Source organism: Miniopterus natalensis, chromosome 5, assembly GCF_054644295.1.
Source record: "Miniopterus natalensis isolate mMinNat1 chromosome 5, mMinNat1.hap1, whole genome shotgun sequence".
Lineage (NCBI taxonomy): Eukaryota > Metazoa > Chordata > Mammalia > Chiroptera > Miniopteridae > Miniopterus > Miniopterus natalensis.
Genome location: NC_142085.1, coordinates 44390008 through 44408410, shown reverse-complemented (window position 1 = coordinate 44408410; position 18403 = coordinate 44390008). Strand labels below are relative to the sequence as shown.

The 18403-nt window shown below is 45.7% G+C and overlaps 1 protein-coding gene across 1 annotated transcript in view; it reads right to left on the bottom strand.

Annotated features, from left to right (window-relative positions):
* Positions 1 to 18403, bottom strand: part of ANKRD6 (ankyrin repeat domain 6) — a 150063-nt gene that overhangs the window by 6089 nt on the left and 125571 nt on the right. The window contains exons 6-13 of the mRNA XM_016208128.2: positions 16786 to 16884; positions 15313 to 15411; positions 13253 to 13351; positions 11970 to 12047; positions 5585 to 5689; positions 4177 to 4311; positions 3662 to 3847; positions 3029 to 3181 (exon numbers count right to left, since the gene is read on the bottom strand). Of these exons, the coding sequence (XP_016063614.1) occupies positions 3029 to 3181; positions 3662 to 3847; positions 4177 to 4311; positions 5585 to 5689; positions 11970 to 12047; positions 13253 to 13351; positions 15313 to 15411; positions 16786 to 16884 (954 nt within the window). The remainder of the gene's footprint in view (positions 1 to 3028; positions 3182 to 3661; positions 3848 to 4176; positions 4312 to 5584; positions 5690 to 11969; positions 12048 to 13252; positions 13352 to 15312; positions 15412 to 16785; positions 16885 to 18403) is intronic.

Sequence of the window (18403 nt, the reverse complement as noted above, 5' to 3'; positions counted from 1 at the left end):
TTATATGTGGAATCTAAAGAATAAAATGAATGAACAAATGAAATTGAAACAGACTCATAGATACAGAGAATAGACTGTTGCCAGAGGAGAGGGAGCTTGGGGGACTGGGTGAAAGAGGTGAAGGGACTGAGAAGTACAGATTGGAAGTCACAGAACAGTCATGGGGATGTAAAGTGTAGCATAGGGAATACAGTCAATAAAATTGTAATAAATATGTAAGGTGCCAGGTGGGTACTGGAAATATTGGGGAAACACTTTGTAAAGTATATGATTGTCTAACCGTGCTGTACACCTGAAACTAATACAAAATAATATTAAATTTTTTAAATTTACTGATTTGAGAGAGAGGAAAGGAGAGGGAGAGAGAAAGAGAGGGAGGGAGGGAGAGAGGGAGGAAGAGAGAAAGGGAGAGAAAAAGAGAGAAACATAGATTTATTGTTCCACTTATTTTATTTATATATTCATTGGTTGACTCCTCTATGTGCCCTGACTGGGGATCAAACTCACAACCTTGGAGTATCAGGAGCCATCTGGTTAGGGCCAAAATAATGTTAAATATAAACTGTGATTAAAAAATAATTTTAAAAACTTTTTTTAAATGTCCAACCTCACCAACAAACAAGGAAATAAAAATTAAACAATTAAATGTCCTTAATCAATTTGGCAAAAACTTTAAAGAAATGATAACATTAAATGATAGCAAAGGTCTGAGCCAAACTCAGACACTGCTGGTAGGATATAAATTCATACAACCTTTCTATTAAGTAGCTTGCCAATAATTATCAGGAGCCGTAAATATATTCTTAACTTTGGACCTAGTCATCCCAATTCTCAGCAAATCATAACTGGAAAAACCAATCAGTAGTTTATGCCCATAAATGCTCACCATAGTATTATGTGAGTAAAAATTTATAATGTGCTGCAATATGAAGCCAAGGACATGGGAAAATGCTCATAATATAAAATTAAGTAAAAAAAGCAGGAGGCGAAATTGTGGAACCTCTACACACAGAAGTAGTGCACCTACATTAAATAGCACACCATAGCTTAAAATGTCTAAGATAGCTTACTAAATTTAAAAGCAAGCTGCAAAAAAAAAAAAAAAAAGCACAGCATCGTTCCATTTTTGTTTAAAAGTGATAATTTCATAGGTTACTATCTATAAAAGAGAAAACCTATGGGAAAATACACCAAACTGAGAATAAAAGAGGTCTTCTCCAAGGAGGGTCAATATGATACATTGTTCTGCAATGTGAAATTTTCCCTAATAAACGTTATATTTAAAAATTACATCTATCATACATTTCTTACTAATTTGCAAAGGGAAAATGTACCTTTGCAATGGCGAGAGAGTGGTTACCAGCTTAGTCAAGTGATCAAACTGAACATCATTATGGGACTCCCTAACATGGGCCCCCTGCTGTGATGTAATTTGAAGTTTACATCAGTAACTGAAGTATTCTTGCCAAAAGAAAATATTTAACCTGAACCTAAATAAGCATCTAGATCAATGATTCTCAAACTTGAGGTACACCAGCATTACCTGAAGATCTTGTTGAAACATAGGTTGCTAGACCCTACTCCCAAAGTTTTATTTACAAATTAAATTTAGTATATCTGCAGTGAGGCCCAAAATTCTGCATTTCCTCCCCCAGAAGTCCCCAGATGTTGCTGATGCCACTGGTCAGGAGATGACACTTTGAGGACCACTGCTCTAGACCTAACTCTCAGGTTATAGAAATACAGGGTTAGGGAACAAGATAAATAGCACCACAAAGAAACTACCAGAAAAATCCAGAATACAGAATATTCTATGAAACAATTGGCCTGGACTCTTTAAAAAGATAATATTACAGGAGAGGGGGAAAAAGCTGAAAGAAGGAATTCGGGGCTATTCTAGATTAAAAGAGACCCCAGAAATAGCACATATGCACAAAAGATTCACTGGATCCTGGGCTGGGATTTAAAATAAAAAACAGATTTTAAGGCTGGCCAGGCATGACTCAGGGGTTGAGAATTGACCTAGGATCCAGGAGATCACAGTTCTATTCCCCGTCAGGGCACATGCCCCGGTTTCGGGCTCAATCCCCAGTTGGGGGCGTGCAGGAGGCAGCTGATCAATGACGACGCTCTCATCAGTGAAGTTTCTATCTCTCTCTCCTTCTCCCTTCCTCTCTCTGAAATCAATAAAAACAACAAAAAAAGATTTAAAAAACCACTATGCTGTATACCTGCAACTAATACAAAATAATATTAATGTAAATTGTAATTGAAAAATAAAATTTAAAAACCAAGCAAACAAGGCCAGCTATAAAAAAAAAAGCAATAACATTTTGGGAAAATTGAGAAAATCTGAACTGGGTATTATGCAGTTATTAATTTTCTCAGATGCGATGATAGTGCTGTTATGATGGTGAAAGTCCCTATTCCTAGTCAATGCACTCGGAAACATTTAGAGGTGAGGTGTCAGGACAGTCTGCAACGAAATTTCAGTCAGTTCAGGGAGAGAAAAAAGTGTATGAGAGACACACAAGGGAAATGTGGCAACACTAATCTGAGTCCAGGTGGGAGCACACAAGCATTCATTATACTATCATCTCAACTTTTCTCTATGTTTAAACATTTTCAAAATAAAAAGTTGGGAAGAGGAAAAAACTATAGACATGATTATTCTAATTTTCTGTGTAATGGGAAAGGCATATGGAGCACATAGACATATATAAAATAAACCCAAATATTAATAGTGCTTTTTCATCATGGGGCCTTACAGGCAATTTATTTTCCTTTCTAATTTTCATATGTTAAAAAATGCTCTGTAATAGGTATATATCACTTTTATAAACAGAAGCATAAACATGTTCTTTAAAAATTTAAAAAACAGATTTTAACAAAATCACACAAGCAGGCCCCTTCCCCGTCAGCCCACTGCATGCTCAGGGCAGCTTGCAGAACAGGTGTGCCCAGGTGTCTCCCCATCACATTTTCTACCAGGACATCTCCGCACCAGGAGGCCAGCTGACTCGCTTACTTGGTGCTGGGTCTTACTCTCCATGTGCCCCAGCTTCATATTCATTTTATCCTGAACCGATCCCAGCTCCGCTCTGATCTCCTCCACAGTCGCCTCCAACTGATTCTCCAGCTTGTTGATCAGGGGTTCACATCGACAACCGTTTATTGGCGCCTAAGAGGGAAACAAAAAAGGAACAAATCCAACTCATTTGTTCCTTCAAAAACTCAGTTTTGAGTGCCCATCATGTGCAGGTCAGCACAGCAGGGGTCCAGATGATAGACACAGGCTCAGCCCTGTCGTACCCTTGGAATGTCCCAAGGCCATGCTGGGTACAGTAGGCTCCAGGAAGAGTCTGAGGGGGCGATGTGGTCCCATCCTCAGGCTGCTTTTATCCACTCCGGGGCCTCAAGTTTATAATTACCTAAGGATGGTGCAGGAAGGTTTGTAAGCACCCCACTGTGTGCCTGGGCCTAAGGGACAGGAGTGTATCTCACTGTTTACATGGGGCAGGCCATCTGCCTTCTCCTCAAAGTTCAGACCTACTTAAGCCAATGCCTAAAGTGGATATTAGCCCGCAGATATAGTGTTCAATAGACAACCCTGCAGAAGGCGTATAGTCTCACATCCCGACCGATGGGGCTCAGCAGGTACCTGCATCACTTTCCCGTCCTTGCCCCGGTAAAGCGTATAGAGCTGGTATGCTCTGAACTCGTGGGGAGGGGGTGGAGGTGAGCATCGATGCCTGGGCCTCTTTTTAGGGTGATTATGAGCATGCACGTTCTTCTGGCGTCCAGGCTGTTGGTCTGCAGGTGGGGTGGGGTCAGAAAATGCTGACACCTGTGGGAGAAGAAGAGACAACACCCCTCGACACTGTGACAACTGCAGGACTGACCCCGGCCAGTGGCTCCCATCTCACCCACTGTTGGGCAGAGAACCCCACCTAGCTTCATCTCATGGCATTCTACTCCAAGCACCACGTACCCAAAGAAACACATCAGCATGCTAACCTTGCGTCTGATGTTAACCAGATCTAATTTCTGTGCCCTGGCTCCAAACCAGCCAGCCAAGTGAAGGAGCTTTTAAGCTGTTGGGCACGATGCTGCCCCAGGGCTCTCCGCCAACCTGCTTCCCAGCCCTCTCTCAGCTGCTTGCATGTGCCTCCTGACCTTGGGCCTTGACTTTTGCCTCCTGCTGTCCTTGGCTTTGGCCTCTGGAGAGGCTGATGGGAAATCTTCTCTGGCCTCTTCTTTTCTGGGTGCAGCCTGATCACTGCTAGGGGTGTCTCCTGCTGACACACTTCCCTACAGAGGAAAAATAAAAAGCCCAGAAACCTGTTTGACTTGCCCCCTTGGCCTTTTTCAATAATGGGCGTAAAATTCTATTTGCAAGACTCCCACAGGACCCATGGAAACCTTTGCCGACGATTCAGACACAGGGCACTGCTTTGGTGGTCTTAGCTGCACATGTACACTTTTCCCAGTCAGTTGAATATTTGGCTTTTACTCTATTTATTAGGCGTCAAACTAAATATAATCTCGGGCCTAATTCTATGTGAACTTCAGGAGCCTCAGGGTGAGAGATTTCTGGTCTTTTGTATTTCAACAAAAAACCACCCCACATATTCTTTGGACTTGGTCTCTCACAATTCATAGCAGAGAGAACCCTTTTAAATGGGGGGGAAAAACACACATCAAGTTTCTGATCCTTGTGAGAACTTTTTAAAATTAAAATGTATAATTCACACACAGGAACGTAATCAGTTACAATGCCTTAAGCCTAGAAACTGATAAGAGGATTTTGAAATAGAAGAAGTATTTCATACAAAACTTTATGTGCCCCAAGTTCTCTCTAGCCTAGTCTCCTTCCTGGGAGAGCTGAGAAAGCACGGTTCACCGAGGGCTGCCGTGTGTAGCAGTGAGAGCTGCTCACTGCACACGGGCACCTAACCAGGGGAGTAAGTGGACACGGGGAGCTGAAACCCAGCTCGGGCTCTAATCCCTGCATGTGCCCCGTGCTGCGGCCGTCTGCCCAGAGAGCATCTTTTTCTAACTTGCACAGCCTCAGTCTATTCCCTAAGCAGAGACAGAGGACACAACCTATGCCAGTGGTTCTCAAAATGTAATCCACATCAGAACCACCTGGAGGGCTTGTTCAAACACTGATTGCTAGGCCCCAGCCGGAGTTTCTGATCCAGTGGGTCTGAGGTGAGGCCCCACAATCCGCATTTCTAACAAGGTCCCAGATGACAGTGGATCTCACACTCAGAAAAGCACTGCTCTACACAATTATGGGTACAGTGTCAGGGGCTAGTAACAATAACCACACAAGGGTGCTGGGAAAGATGGGCAGCACACACAGGCACACAATCTGAAATCCTGATGAAGTGAAGGACATGAAGCCAAAGGGGACAGACTGGCAACAGTTAGAAGGACCCCAGGGAAAGAAGAGGCAGAGAGGGCATGGCAGCTGCCAGAACCCAGAGGAGGCAGAGAGGTAGTTCCCACCCTCTGAGAAGGGGGTGGGGGTGGGGAGGTGGAAGGGGGTATGAGGAGGGGCGGGAGGGCTACCCCCCACCTTGCTTTGTGCCACCTCATCTCTTGGCACAGACTGAGCTCTCCTCTCTTCCTTGAGCCTCTCTCTCTTTTTCCTCAGACTTCGCCCACGACTGAAGCGCAAGACCTGAAGGAGGCAAGAGGCGTTGTTACAAACCGGAGCAGCGTAGGCGTGGAGGATTCTCCTCGGACCTGGTGCCTGACCTAGGGAGCTCCCAGACTAACAGGAGACCAAGCATTCACATCGAGCACCTCAGACCACCTGCCATGCCTCCCAGGTCTTGTGCTGGGCACTTTACAGACCCAGAGATGGACACTGTCTCTGACCTCAAGGAGCTAACAGTCTATGACAACAACAGGCATTTAGGTGCCAGGCCAGGGCTACCACACAAGTGTGTGCAGGCTGTGCACTGCTTAGCTCCAGAGAGCGCCATTCACACAGACTGGAGACTAGGATATGAGCGGCACCCCCTGGAGCTGTGCAAGGCGGCAGCCCCATGCCAGGCACAGCCTCACTCACTATCTTGGAGAACTGGACCCAAACTAGCCATCAGATTTCCTCTTGGTCAAACCATACCCAAGTCATATATAATTTGATTAAAAATTATCACAGTGCATCTGTGATCCACGCTACCAACCATGGAGCAGGAACCTCTTCCCCAAAAGGGAGCATCTGGTCGGCTCCTTAGAGTACAGAGAGGTGGAACAGGCACAGGCAGGTACTCAGGAGGTCTGAGAGACCCAGGGTTCCACCTAGCTGTAGGGCCTCTGGACAGGTTATCAGATACCTTTGTGCTCTATCTTCTCAAAGAGTTGCTGGGATTAACCAAGATAAAGGACCCTCGGTCACTGTCAGCTGCCTCCCCCCCACCTCAGTGACTCAGCTGCTTAACTGGCAGAGGGTGCTTAACCAGGGTGCAGACGTTTGAGCTGGTGGAAACCTTCACACCCTTTCCCCAGCTCCCTACTCCCACTGCCAGGGCTCACTCCTTTCACCAAGGAGGTCCAGAAAGTGAAAACACTTTTCAAGGTCACACTATCTTTCTGCAACAAAACATTTTACTGTTCTTTTATATGAATAGACAAGGGCTCTCTAAAGTTCCGAGCAGTACTTTTCATCTGTTTCAGACTTTCTTCTGTGCTCATTATATTCAAGTGACACAGTTACCACAAAAAGAACCTTTATGGGCAGTGGGTATCACGTGAAGGGAAAACCCCTGACAACACCTGCCTGTGAATAAACTTGGTTTTTAAATCCTATTATCACCCTCTGAGCCAGCAGCTCTGAAAGCCTTGGGAATCCCAGGGTCCATGAGATTAGGATTATTTTTCTAATATTAAGATAATGTGGAACTTTTTCACTGTCACTCTCTCCTGAGTGTACAGTGGCATTTACCAGGGGCTGCATGCATGATAATGCAATAGACAGTATGCAGAAATGCATGGACCCTGCTATCCTCTAAGTAAGACGGTAAGGCGGTCTACAAAAATGTAAAACAATGCTGTGCTCAACTTTTGTTCTGAAAGATATTTTTCACAAAACAATGCTATTTCTATTATTACAAAGTGGACTTCTAATTTTAAAATTAACATCTTTAAGATTTCTCAAGTTTAATTTTAAATATGGTAACTATTGATGGATAAAATTCACATAAACAAAGCTCCTTGTGACCTCCAAAATATTTTAAAATGTACAAGGGTCCTTAAACCAAAAGTCTGAGAACCACTGTCCTGAGCCATTTCTAAAGCTAAACTTAGACTCACTAGAAAGTCAAGTCTGATGAAAGGAAGTGATTAGTGCCCATCACTCGTACAGTTCATGGACTCTCATAACAGGATACAGCACCAGAATCTGCCTGAAGTTCACTTTCAGAAGCACTGTAGAACATCAATCACAAATGAGAAGTGACACTCAGAGGTCACCCAAACCAAAAATAATCATCAGAGAATTTCTCTCCATAGACTATGTTACTAGCCAGTGAAAATCATACATCTACCAAATGAAACATCACCAATCTTTTCCAATTCACAGAAATTAGGGAATATTGATCTTAAAGCCTCGGAAAGAAATACCCTTGGTTCTGCTGTGAACCATGAAAATTCATGGTCAACTAAGGCACCACGGCAAAGAGATTTCTTATTTCAGACAAAACAAACAGTAAGGCTATTTCTGTAATTAAGGAACAACAGAACAGCAGGCCTATAATTTTATGCATATTCCAAAGTTTCTTCTTTGTACTGAGAATAGGGTTTAGCATATACAACTATGTAAAATAAGCTTTCATAAGAAGTCACCCTATTTGCTATTCAATCTGGGCATAGAAAAACGTGCTTAAGTAATTTTTTTAATGGAAACACTAAGGGAGAATCACACAGAAAAACTGTTTACGGTAAAGCTTCCCCATGATTTAAGATCCTTGGGCTCTGGAAGACAAACAACAGGTGGGTCAAAGGCCCATCAGTCTGTGTGTACCTGGGACCTTCGACCTCACAAAATTTGATGATCTCCATGTGGCTGAGCACACAGCTGGCTGTCCATCAAAATGCCAAACACTAAAATGCCATATAACTGTGATGAATTCTGACACTTACGGAGCACCCTGGACTTTTTGATCCATGAGAGACAAGCATTTTTCTATCAGGGCTCATGGACTTATTCCACTGATGATTTCTTTGTAAATAATTGGAGAAAGGTGGAGCCTTTTCCCAAAGGAGCCCTGACTTGCACCTGTCAGGGGTTCCATGGACTTCCAGGGACCACAAGAAGGACCAACTCCATGGGCAGGAGGGTGATCAATTTTGCAAAAGACAAAGATCTTAACCATTTCCAGAAACTACTTCTATCAGGCATGTTTTTAAAACTTAAATGAAAGAAGGGCCATGCAGAACCCTAGGCTGGCTGGGACTGAGCTATGATGCAGCAGGTTGGCGTCTAGAGTCTTTCTTGGCTCCCTGACACTTTATTCTCTTGCAACAGTAGCCAGAATAAGGTGGAAAGCAAATGAGTGTTTACTATTATGTAACACAGAACAGCTCCAATTGGGAAATAACCTAAATGTCCTATGTTAAGGAAAGGGTTTACCAAATATCCACAATAAAAAAGAACACTATGCCTCTATTACGATGAATAATTGTGATGACTGCAGATTTTCCTATTACAGTTAGGATAAAGGACAGACTACAAAAGGGTATATACAGTGTAGGTACAATTATGTAAAAATTATGTGTCAGTGAAAGATACTGTGAAGAAACAAGTTATTTCAGGGTGCTGAAATTCTGACTAGCTTATAAATTATCACTATTAAATTTATTACGTAGATCATTTCAACCTCAACTCTATATCAGTCATCTTTTTTTTTTTAAACTGATTACCAAAATTCCATTCTTCAATAAAAAAGGAAAGAAAACTATCCCGTACTAAACTACCTCTAAATGGACATTTACTGCTTTGTCTGCTTAGAATGGGCCCCTCCTCCCACCACTCTCTAGAAAATGCCCCTTGACCACATGGTCCAATGGACACAGCCATCTTCTTAAAGCCTCAGTCGCATTTGTTCGGGGCACTTGCCCCAAGCTCTCCTGCAATGTTTGTTTGTTTGTTTGTTTGTTTATTTCTATTGTTGAGAGTATTACAGGTGTCCCATTTTTCCCCCCAAGTGACCGCCTCCACTTCGCTCCCACCTCCTCCCCAGGCCTTCACCCCGTTATTGACTGTGTCCATGGGTTATGCATATATGCATATAACTTCTTTGGTTAATCTCTTCCCACCTTCCACCCCCTTCCCTCTTTCCTCTGAAATATGATCGTCTGTTGCATGCGCCAGTGTCTCTGGATCTATTTAGTTCATCAGATTCTTTTGTTCATTAGCTTCTTCTTAAAGAAGACACTTCAACTTTTCCTGTAGTGTTGGTCTGGTGGTGATGAACTCCTCTAGCTTTTCCTTGTCTGAGAAGCTCTCTATCTGACCTCCAATTCTAAATGATAGCTTTGCTGGGTAGGGCAATCTTGGTTGTAGTTCCATGTTTTTCATCACTTTGAATATTTCTTGTCACTCCCTTCTGGCCTGCAAAGTTTCTGTTGAGAAATCAGCTGACAGTCGTATGGGTGCTCCCTTGTAGATAACTGCTTTTCTCTTGCTGCTTTTAAGATTCTTTGTCTTTAACCTTTGGCGTTTTAATTATGATGTGTCTTGCTGTGGACCTCTTTGGGTTCCTCTTGTTTGGGACCCTCTGTGCTTCCTGGACTTGTAAGTCGATTTCTTTCCCCAGGTAGGGAAAGTTTTCTGTAATTATTTTTTCAAATAGGTTTTCAATTTCTTGCTTTCTTCCCCTTCTGGCACCCCAATAATATGAATGTTGGGCCTCTTGAAGTTGTCCCAGAGGCTTCTTATACGATCTTCATATTTCCGGATTCTTTTTTCTCTTTGCTCTTCTGGTTGGGTGTTTTTTGTTTCCTCATGTTCCAAATTGCTGATTTGATTCTCAGTGTCCTCCACTCTACTGTTGATTCCATGTAAATTACTCTTCATTTCAGTTCCTGTAGCCTTCATTTCAAATTGGTACTTTATTATGTCATCTATTTTTCTCAGTTATTTCCCTAATAGTCTGCTTAAACATTCTTATAAACAAAATTCTGAACTCTGTATCTGTTAGCTTGCTTGGATCTATTCATTTAGTTCCTCTTCTAGAGATTTCTTCTGTTCTTTCCTTTGTGACATGTTTGCCTCCACATTTTGGCTGCTTCCAGGTGTTTGTTTCTATGTATTAGGTAGAGCTGCTATGTCTCCTGGAGTTTGTAAAGTGGCTTTGTGTAGTAGGTGTCTGTAGGGTCCAGTGGCCCAGCCTCCCTGAGTCACCTGATCTGGGCCTTCTAGGTGCTCCTCTGTGTGGGCTGTGTGCACTGTCCTGTTGTAGTTGAGCCTTGGTTGCTGTTGGCATCACCGAGAGGAATTAACCCCCAGTCCAATCAGCTGTGAGGACCAGCTGCAACTACAGCCAAAGAGCTGCTGTGCTGGAGTCACCCCTATGGAGCAGGATTTACTTCAATGGGGCTTTGGTGTTCACCAAGTGCGCCCCTTGAGTGTCACTCGTGGATGTGGTAGGGTTGTAATCCAGCGTGGTCGAGTCTGACCACCAGGTGCACTGTCTCTGGGGCCTCCTGGGAGGTGCAAAGTCAGCCTGTGCCAGTGCCTTGCCCAGGGCCATCCAGCATGAGCTACACAGCAAACCGTAGTTGGCTGCTACTTGTGCTGGGCTTGGAGGTGTCCAGGAGAGGCCCAGCTATGAGCCAATGCAGGCTGCCGCTAGTGCCAGGCCTGGGGCCATTTATCAAGCTGTATGGGGCCTGTCGTTGCTTGTTTGAGAGATTTTAGGAAAGTCCTAAGCATGAGGCTCGAGAAGCCACCTACACAGAAAAGCCCCTGGAAATGGCCCGGATGAGCCTGCAGGTGGGGAGGGGTGGGGCCAAAGGTGTGAGTCAGGGGCTGGCGATTCAAATATGGCACCTGCCTGCCGGCTGTGTGCGGGGAGGACTCGCCAAAGGAGCAACGGCCTCTGCCAGCTCTTCTGCCTGGGAGGAAGCTGCCCCTCCACCTCTCGCCCGGATTTCAGACAGGTTAGTTCCTCCCCAAGTGTCCCAGGTCTTTCAAGCTGCTGCCCAGCACTGGGCTCAGAGGGAGCGTGTCCAAGTGAGTCCGTGCGCGGGCCCTTTAAGAGGAGCTGCTGGGGCCCCCACAGCCTCCTCGACCCTCAGCGAGAGCCCCCGCTGTTTTTCACAGCCCGGAGTTGTGAGCCCGGCCCTGGAGCCCCGGGCTGGGGGCCTGGTGTGGGGCTGGGACCCCTCCCTCCTCCGGGAAGCCTCCTCTGCCGAGATTCCCTCCTGGGTTTAACCTGCAGCACCAGTGTGGGCCCGAAGCGGCATCTCCGTGACCCAGCCCCGACCCGCCCTCGTCTCCGCCCCTCCTACCATTCTCGGTGCTTCTTCAGTTCCGCTAGATTTCAGGAGGCTCCGAGTGATGGCTGTTCTGTATTTTAGTTGTGATTTTGATGTGGTTGTGGTAGGCTGCAGGTACAGCTGTTACCTATGGCGCCGCCTTGTTTCTCTCTCTCTCCCTCAATGTTTTAAACAGGAACTTTTTCCTGGCTGAGTACCCAGGGAGTTATACTCCAGGAGACTGGTAGTGACAAAACGATGCCCATGTATGAAGAACAGTGTGCTGGGCCTGAAGTCCTGGTTCTGATTAACCTAGAGGCTCACATGGGTCCCCACGTGTCCAGCTGCCTGGTTAATAAGCCATCGGTTCCCTGTTTAAGTTAGTTAGAATTGCCTTCAGTAGATTGCAACCAGAGACTCCTAATGACTTTGTAGCCCCACATAATCAATACAATAGAAAATGCAACAAATCCTACCTGGGGTGCTTTAGTGAGGAGAAGAGCAACTTCCGGATTATTGTGGTAGCGGGCAGTCTCCAGCGGGGTCCGGCCTGCCTGAGGAAGGGTACAGGGGGGGACAAGTGAGTACTGGTCACCAACCCCGCACATGCAGCCCAGCGGGGACAGCGACCCTTCACCCTGTCCCACCAGCACTGACATGTGCTCAACAAAACACATAAAGGATGTGGCCCTGCTCTTGAGCCTCCTCCCAACAAGGGAGCCAAGTTCCACCTGAGGACACAGCGAGAGAGGTTAAGTGCTGACCGAGTGAGCAGTAAGTGCTCCAAGAGGCAAAGGTCAGGGGCACTGCCCACCAGGGAATGCTTTCTGGAAAAGAGATGAGGAAAGGTAAAAATCAGACGGGTCAAGGTAGAAGATTTCAGTTGAGGAAACTCGAAGAATCATAAAATGCAGCCAAGCAATGATATTTCCCTGGAGAACAGGGGAGAAGACAACTGGAAGAGCAGATGAGGGCCCAGCCAGAGTCCAGGAACTGGATTGTAAAAACCAATTGGGAAGCTATGGCCATAATGGAAGCTCTAGGGAGGTTAAGCCATGAGTTAATAACAGCAGGAGTCAAAGGATGGGAAAGGTGTTCCAGGCATTATGGGGGAGGTACCATACGGCACCACCCAATACAGGTACTAGAGCTGTGAGAAAGGGGGAAACTTAGATATAGGAGCCTTCACCAGCTTCAACACCCTGTACTCCCCAGACACTCATACAACTATTCCATCCCCTCTGAGTCTGTGATATTTCAGGAGGGCAGAGACCACAGAGCTGCCTTGAAAAACAGGTGCCTGAGCTGGTGGCAGCTATAGGACCTGGGAGAAAGAGGACGGGGGTAGATACTGGGACAGAAGGTAGGAGTGAGGCGACTTTGGAGAGAAAGGTAGTTGAAAGTTTTGAGGATGATTAATCTGATGACCATGTGGCCATTTTCTTGAGAACCACATCTGTATACAGTAACATCCACTTGCTAGATTACTTAGACATCCTGACCTTTTCATGCCAGGGTGGGCTCACTTCAGCCAAGAATCTAGAGATGAAGCCCTCAGGGCTTGTCAACTCATGGGGATGCTAAGCACAATGGTCTCCTCAAGTCCACCCTCTCCTCAAGTCCACCCAAGGGCCCCAGGGGTTACTTTTCAGAGCCCCACACTCTTCCAGAGTGAGGCTGGAGGCAAGGTAGCAACCACATGCCCATTCTGCAAAGGGGTGGAAAGGGCTTTAGAAATCACTGCTGCAACTCAACTTACATTATTAACAATGGTCCCATCTGCTCCAGCTTCCAGTAAGATTTTAACCACCTTCTTGTGATTTAGGGAAGCAGCAATGTGAAGTGCTGTGTCTCCAGCCTGAAATTAACCAGAAGAAAGCCTGCTAAACCCCATCTGATCGTGGTGATCGTGGCCCACAGCCCTCCAGCTTTTCATCCCATGGCCTGCTGGTGGCTTTTCAAAGTCAACCTAGGATTTGCTGAAGACTAATGGAGGGCTCTTCGATCAAGTGTTATGTGGTTCATTCTAAAGATCATGGAACTAAATGAGCTATGCACAAATATCACATTCATTTCTGACAGGACATCAGAAATCACAGGATTAAGTGCAGGGGGAAAAATCATGCTGGGCTGGGGTTGTTGAGAATGGTCAGACCTGGATCCTACACTGAGGCAGGAAAGTGGCAGGTAGCCAGTGGCCGGAAGGTGGGCCATCCTGGAGCTCTGGACCATGTCCCACTGCCCAGGCAGGGGAGGGGCAGAGAACCCTTGGTTTCTGAGTGCTAGAATGAGTAGACTCTGCAAAGATGGCTACTTGTACAAGCGCCTACAGGGACATGCAGGGGCAACTGGGAATCACTCTGCAGGCTCTCAGTGCTCTTTACTCGGGGGAGTGACTGAGAATCAGAGTTCTCTTAACACCAGCTATTTCCAATCTCTTACCAAATGGCCTATAATTTTTCATGTTTTCTTTATACAAAAAAGTGTTTTCAGACAATCAAGTATGGAAGGAGGATTTGGACAAATGCAGCTTGGTGAGCCAATTCCAAATGCAGATGCTGTTTTTTTCCTTCCAAACAGAATGATATAAATAAGTCAGGCAAATATGGGAGAAGTGTGTTAATTCACTCTCCACCATCAGGTGACCAGGTAAAGCACTGATACTTTTCTCCTGACAGCACAAAAATTTAGTTGTCCCCATGGCCCTCTTCCCCAGTGAGTACGGGGCTGGGGGGGAAACGTTATTTCATTGCTGAGTCATATAGTTGTGCATTGGGGGTGGGGAGCTGTGTAGCCATGGTTTCTGATCTTGGCTGCAAATTGGAATCAGGTGAGGAGCTTTAAAAACAACTGATGCCTGGGTCACACCCAGACATTCTGACATAATTGGCCTGGGGGGTGGACGAGGCATGGTGATTTTTCAAAGCTCCCAGGTGACTGAAACATGCCACCAGAGTTGAGAAGTATTGGTTAGTGGGAGCTGTGTAGGGTAATCTGATGAACTAGAATCCACTGGGAGGCTGCAGAATGACAATTTAGCTATTTAGCCAGGTCATGGTTCTCAATCCTATCTGCACACTCAGGCCAGGAGCTGTTTAAAAATCCCATTACCTGGATATGCTGACATTTAAACTGGGGTGGCATTCAAGTATGGTATTTTTAATTCCCTATTGATTCTTATGTGCAATCAGAGTTAGAAAGCACCATTATAGGCTATAATCTGAATAACCAGCTATTTTTAAATTTCAGATATATGCACTCAAGCTCAGAAAAGCCAAACAATGCATAGTTTAGGTATCAATAAATATCAAGACAACATTTTTAAAAAATCTAAATGACTACTGAAAGTCAAGCACATTTCCATGGAACACTGTAATAATCACAGCTTTATTTCAAACCCCCGATTTTACAGAAACCAGAGTCTCCATCAGCTCAAATAAAGTGGCAGTGCAAGGAACAGAACTCCAGTTGTGGGATGCCTCGCCTCCTTCCCTTGCTTATTTACTAAGCCACGTTATTGTGGGTTTTCTTTGTAAAATCACATTAAAAACAAAACCCTGTCCAGGATCTCCAGATAATGTTCAATATGCAGATGTGGTGGTAGGCACTGGAATGATAAGGGCAGGCTCTCTCACGGAGGCCGGATAAACCAGGGACATAGGAACTCAGTGGGACACCCATGTGAAGGCCAGCACTGGCCGAGTCCCAAGCAGAGAGGAGGCTCCTAGCAGCCTCTGCTCCCATCTGGGCTAACACACCTGCCTATCAGCCTTGTGGGAAAGGGGGCCCGGCAGCCATAGGGAGGACACATGCACTGACCTGGTTCTTTTCATGGACAGAACAGAAAGCACTGAGGAGGAGCTTAATGATGGACAAGTGATTATAGCGAGCGGCAACGTGCAGACAGGTGTCGCCTGCCTGCGGACAGAAATCAAACTCTAAGCACAGTCTGAGCGGTTACAAAACAAAAAAGAGAAAGTAAAAAGAAAATATCATTTAAAAGCTGGCAGACTAGTATACATTCTTTAGAGGGTGTCAGCCTGAATTCTAAGCATCTCTTGCACAGTAGATGTCCATTCCCAGACTCCCAGCCCTTTGCTGCTGTCTGCAGCCCTGATTTTCCTCCATGGAGATTTTCTGCTTTCAAGTTTCATACCTGGATGCCTGCTGCCCAAGAGACCTTCTCAATAGCGAAGGCAGGTTCTGCTTGCCCAGCACTTGATGAGAATCCACTGACCACCATTCTCTCCTATAACCCACAGACTCAGGAGTACACTGAATTAAGACCAAGAGCACTGCCTTGGAAATGAGCCCATCCCTTCATAGGTCTTTCATAGCCCTAAGGACAGGGCAGGAGGGCAAGTTAGTGAATTTTAAGATCACATGTTCTTAAAAATTCAAGTTGCATCCCATTTTAGTCAGACCCTAATATGGAGCAATGTAGTCTGGGGAGTTGGCAGTCAGAAAAACTCAGGGTCAGGGTCATCCTTAGTGGTCACAGGTCAAACTGCCCCCAGACAGACAACAAAATTGGAGACAAAGTCATGACATTCTGCAGTGTTCTCCTAGCATTCCTATTCTAGCTCTGTCTAGAGATGCTGACCACTCAGCATTACTTTCTCCCTAGACTAGGAAGGAGACAAGCTCAAAGCTTAGGTGCAGGGCATTCTGAGCATCACCTGAGGTGAGTCTTTCCCCAATCAGGGAGACCCAGATAAGGCCATTTCTTAAAGAGACGCCTCAAATTCCCTAGTCGAGTGGATGGGGCATGGGACTTAGAAAGGAAACACAATTTCTTGTGGAAAGGAGGGACACCAAGGTGACCTCTCAGGTCAGGGATCCTCTCAGAACTATCAGCTCAGAGCCATCAGCTCATTCCAAGGGTGCCTCAGTAACGGATTTGTGGGCGCTGGGCATGAACCATCAGAAGACCTCCCCGGCTCGCATCACCCAGTATTTGCTAACAGGACAACACTGTGGCAGAAACCTTCTTAAGACACTAAGAGGCTTCCTAGATTCATTCACCAACACGCTGTAGAAAATGACACAACAAATCAAGGCTGAGGAGCGAGGGGGAAAAGACGGGAGAAAAGCAGTTTCCAGGTCTCTTCATTCCTCTTCTCACGCTCCTAAACGACCCCTTAGGAAATCAGCAAAAAATAAATACTCTATAGATAGTCCCCAAACACTTTACACTTTTACTTTCTAGATGTTAACACACAAATAGGCTTTCAGGGTTATTTTCCAAGATGACACAAGAGAGCATGGCAGAAGCCGGTTTTGTTCACCCACGTTATTTTTGAGGTCGGCGCGGGACCCGCCCAGCAGGAGGACGCGTGTGCTCTGGGAGTGGCTGTTCTGGCAGGCCAGGTGCAGGGCCGTGTTCCCCGCCTTGGAGAGAGGCAAGAGAAGGGAGGACACGTTAGCAACTCGGTGCCCCTCAGGCGTGCACGGAGCAGACCTTGCAGAGGCAGATACAGAAAAAAAGTCAAAGTGCACGCTCTCTGCTCCCTAATCGGCGGACCCAGAAGGGGTTTCAGAGGCAATAGCTTTTCATTAGGAGTTCAAACAGGCAAGGAGCACATCTGTCATAAAACCATGATTCCAAGTCCTGGCTCAACCCCTTACTAGTTGAAAGTCACTGGTCAAGGCTCTTCTGATTCTCAGCCTTGAATTCCTTACCTGTAAAATGGAGCGTGGCCCCTATTATGCAGAGGCTGTGAGGATCAACTCAGGGCCTAGCAGGGCATTTCCTTAATGGAAAATGCTGTGCGCATGCATGCGTTATATTCCTCTTAGAGACGACTGCATCGTTCCTGCCCAACACAGATAAAAGCCTTGGCTACAACACTCTACCAATGAAGTAAGAGGGCAAAACAGGCCACCTCCTGTGTGTAGGCTAAAGGTACCTAAGACTATACTGTAATATTTTTCAAATCGTCCATTCTTATATCTTTCTTGAAACAACATTTGAACTATGGAAAAGATCCCCAGGTAATAGGCAATACAGTGGTGCCTGTCACTTAGCAAACAGAGACTCTCTACCTTCAACATGTCCCATGGTGGGAGCCCAGGGTGGGAATAACGCTCACAGCAATCTGGCAAGAAGAATTCATAAACAGAACTTTGTGAGACTACAGGAGTAGGGCCTGCAAGGCTGCTGCTAACCCCCAGAAAAGTAACAAAAAAGCAGGCAGCATGAGAGGAGATTTGGGGTTGGTCTGAGCAAGCCTGCGAGCACTCAGGAGGTTAAAGACAATGTTTGTTTCACTGAGTTTAAAAGCCCGGTAAGGACTGCAGTTGTGTGGGCTGAGCTATTACACTGCCTGCTGATGGCTCTTCCCTCACCTAGTTTACTGCTTCTGGACCACACTGCACTGTCAGCCTGTACTCAAGGATGTTATTTCCTCACCTTTTGAAAAGAGAAATGAGTTATAAGAAAAAAAAATAAAGGAGAACTGTCTGTTGCCAGTTCACTTACCTTCCCTCCCATAACTTTAGCTCTAACCAGCCTGATACAGTCTTTCTTCCTCACAGCTGCCTCCAGGAAACTGTAGGAGTTGCAAGCCTGAGGTTTTAGCGAGTGCAACGGCTATCAACCCTTTGCTGCCCATATAATCACCTGGGGGAGCCTTTAAAAATATCCCTGCACAGCTGCAGCACTTCTAGGGACTCAGATTTACTTAGCCTGGGGGGTGGAGCCTGGGCTGCTCAGGTTTTAGCACTGCAAATCAAGCATTTAGGGAAACCCCTCAAGGTAGTGACTAGGGCAGCTGGTCACCCCAGGCCTAGCCATCAGGGTAGATTTGTTTTGTGTGGGGGTTTTTCCCTTTTTTTGTTTAAAGTTTCCCAGGAGATTTTAAAGTGCAGCCAGGAAGAGAAACACTGCTAGCTTAGGTCTCAAAAAACG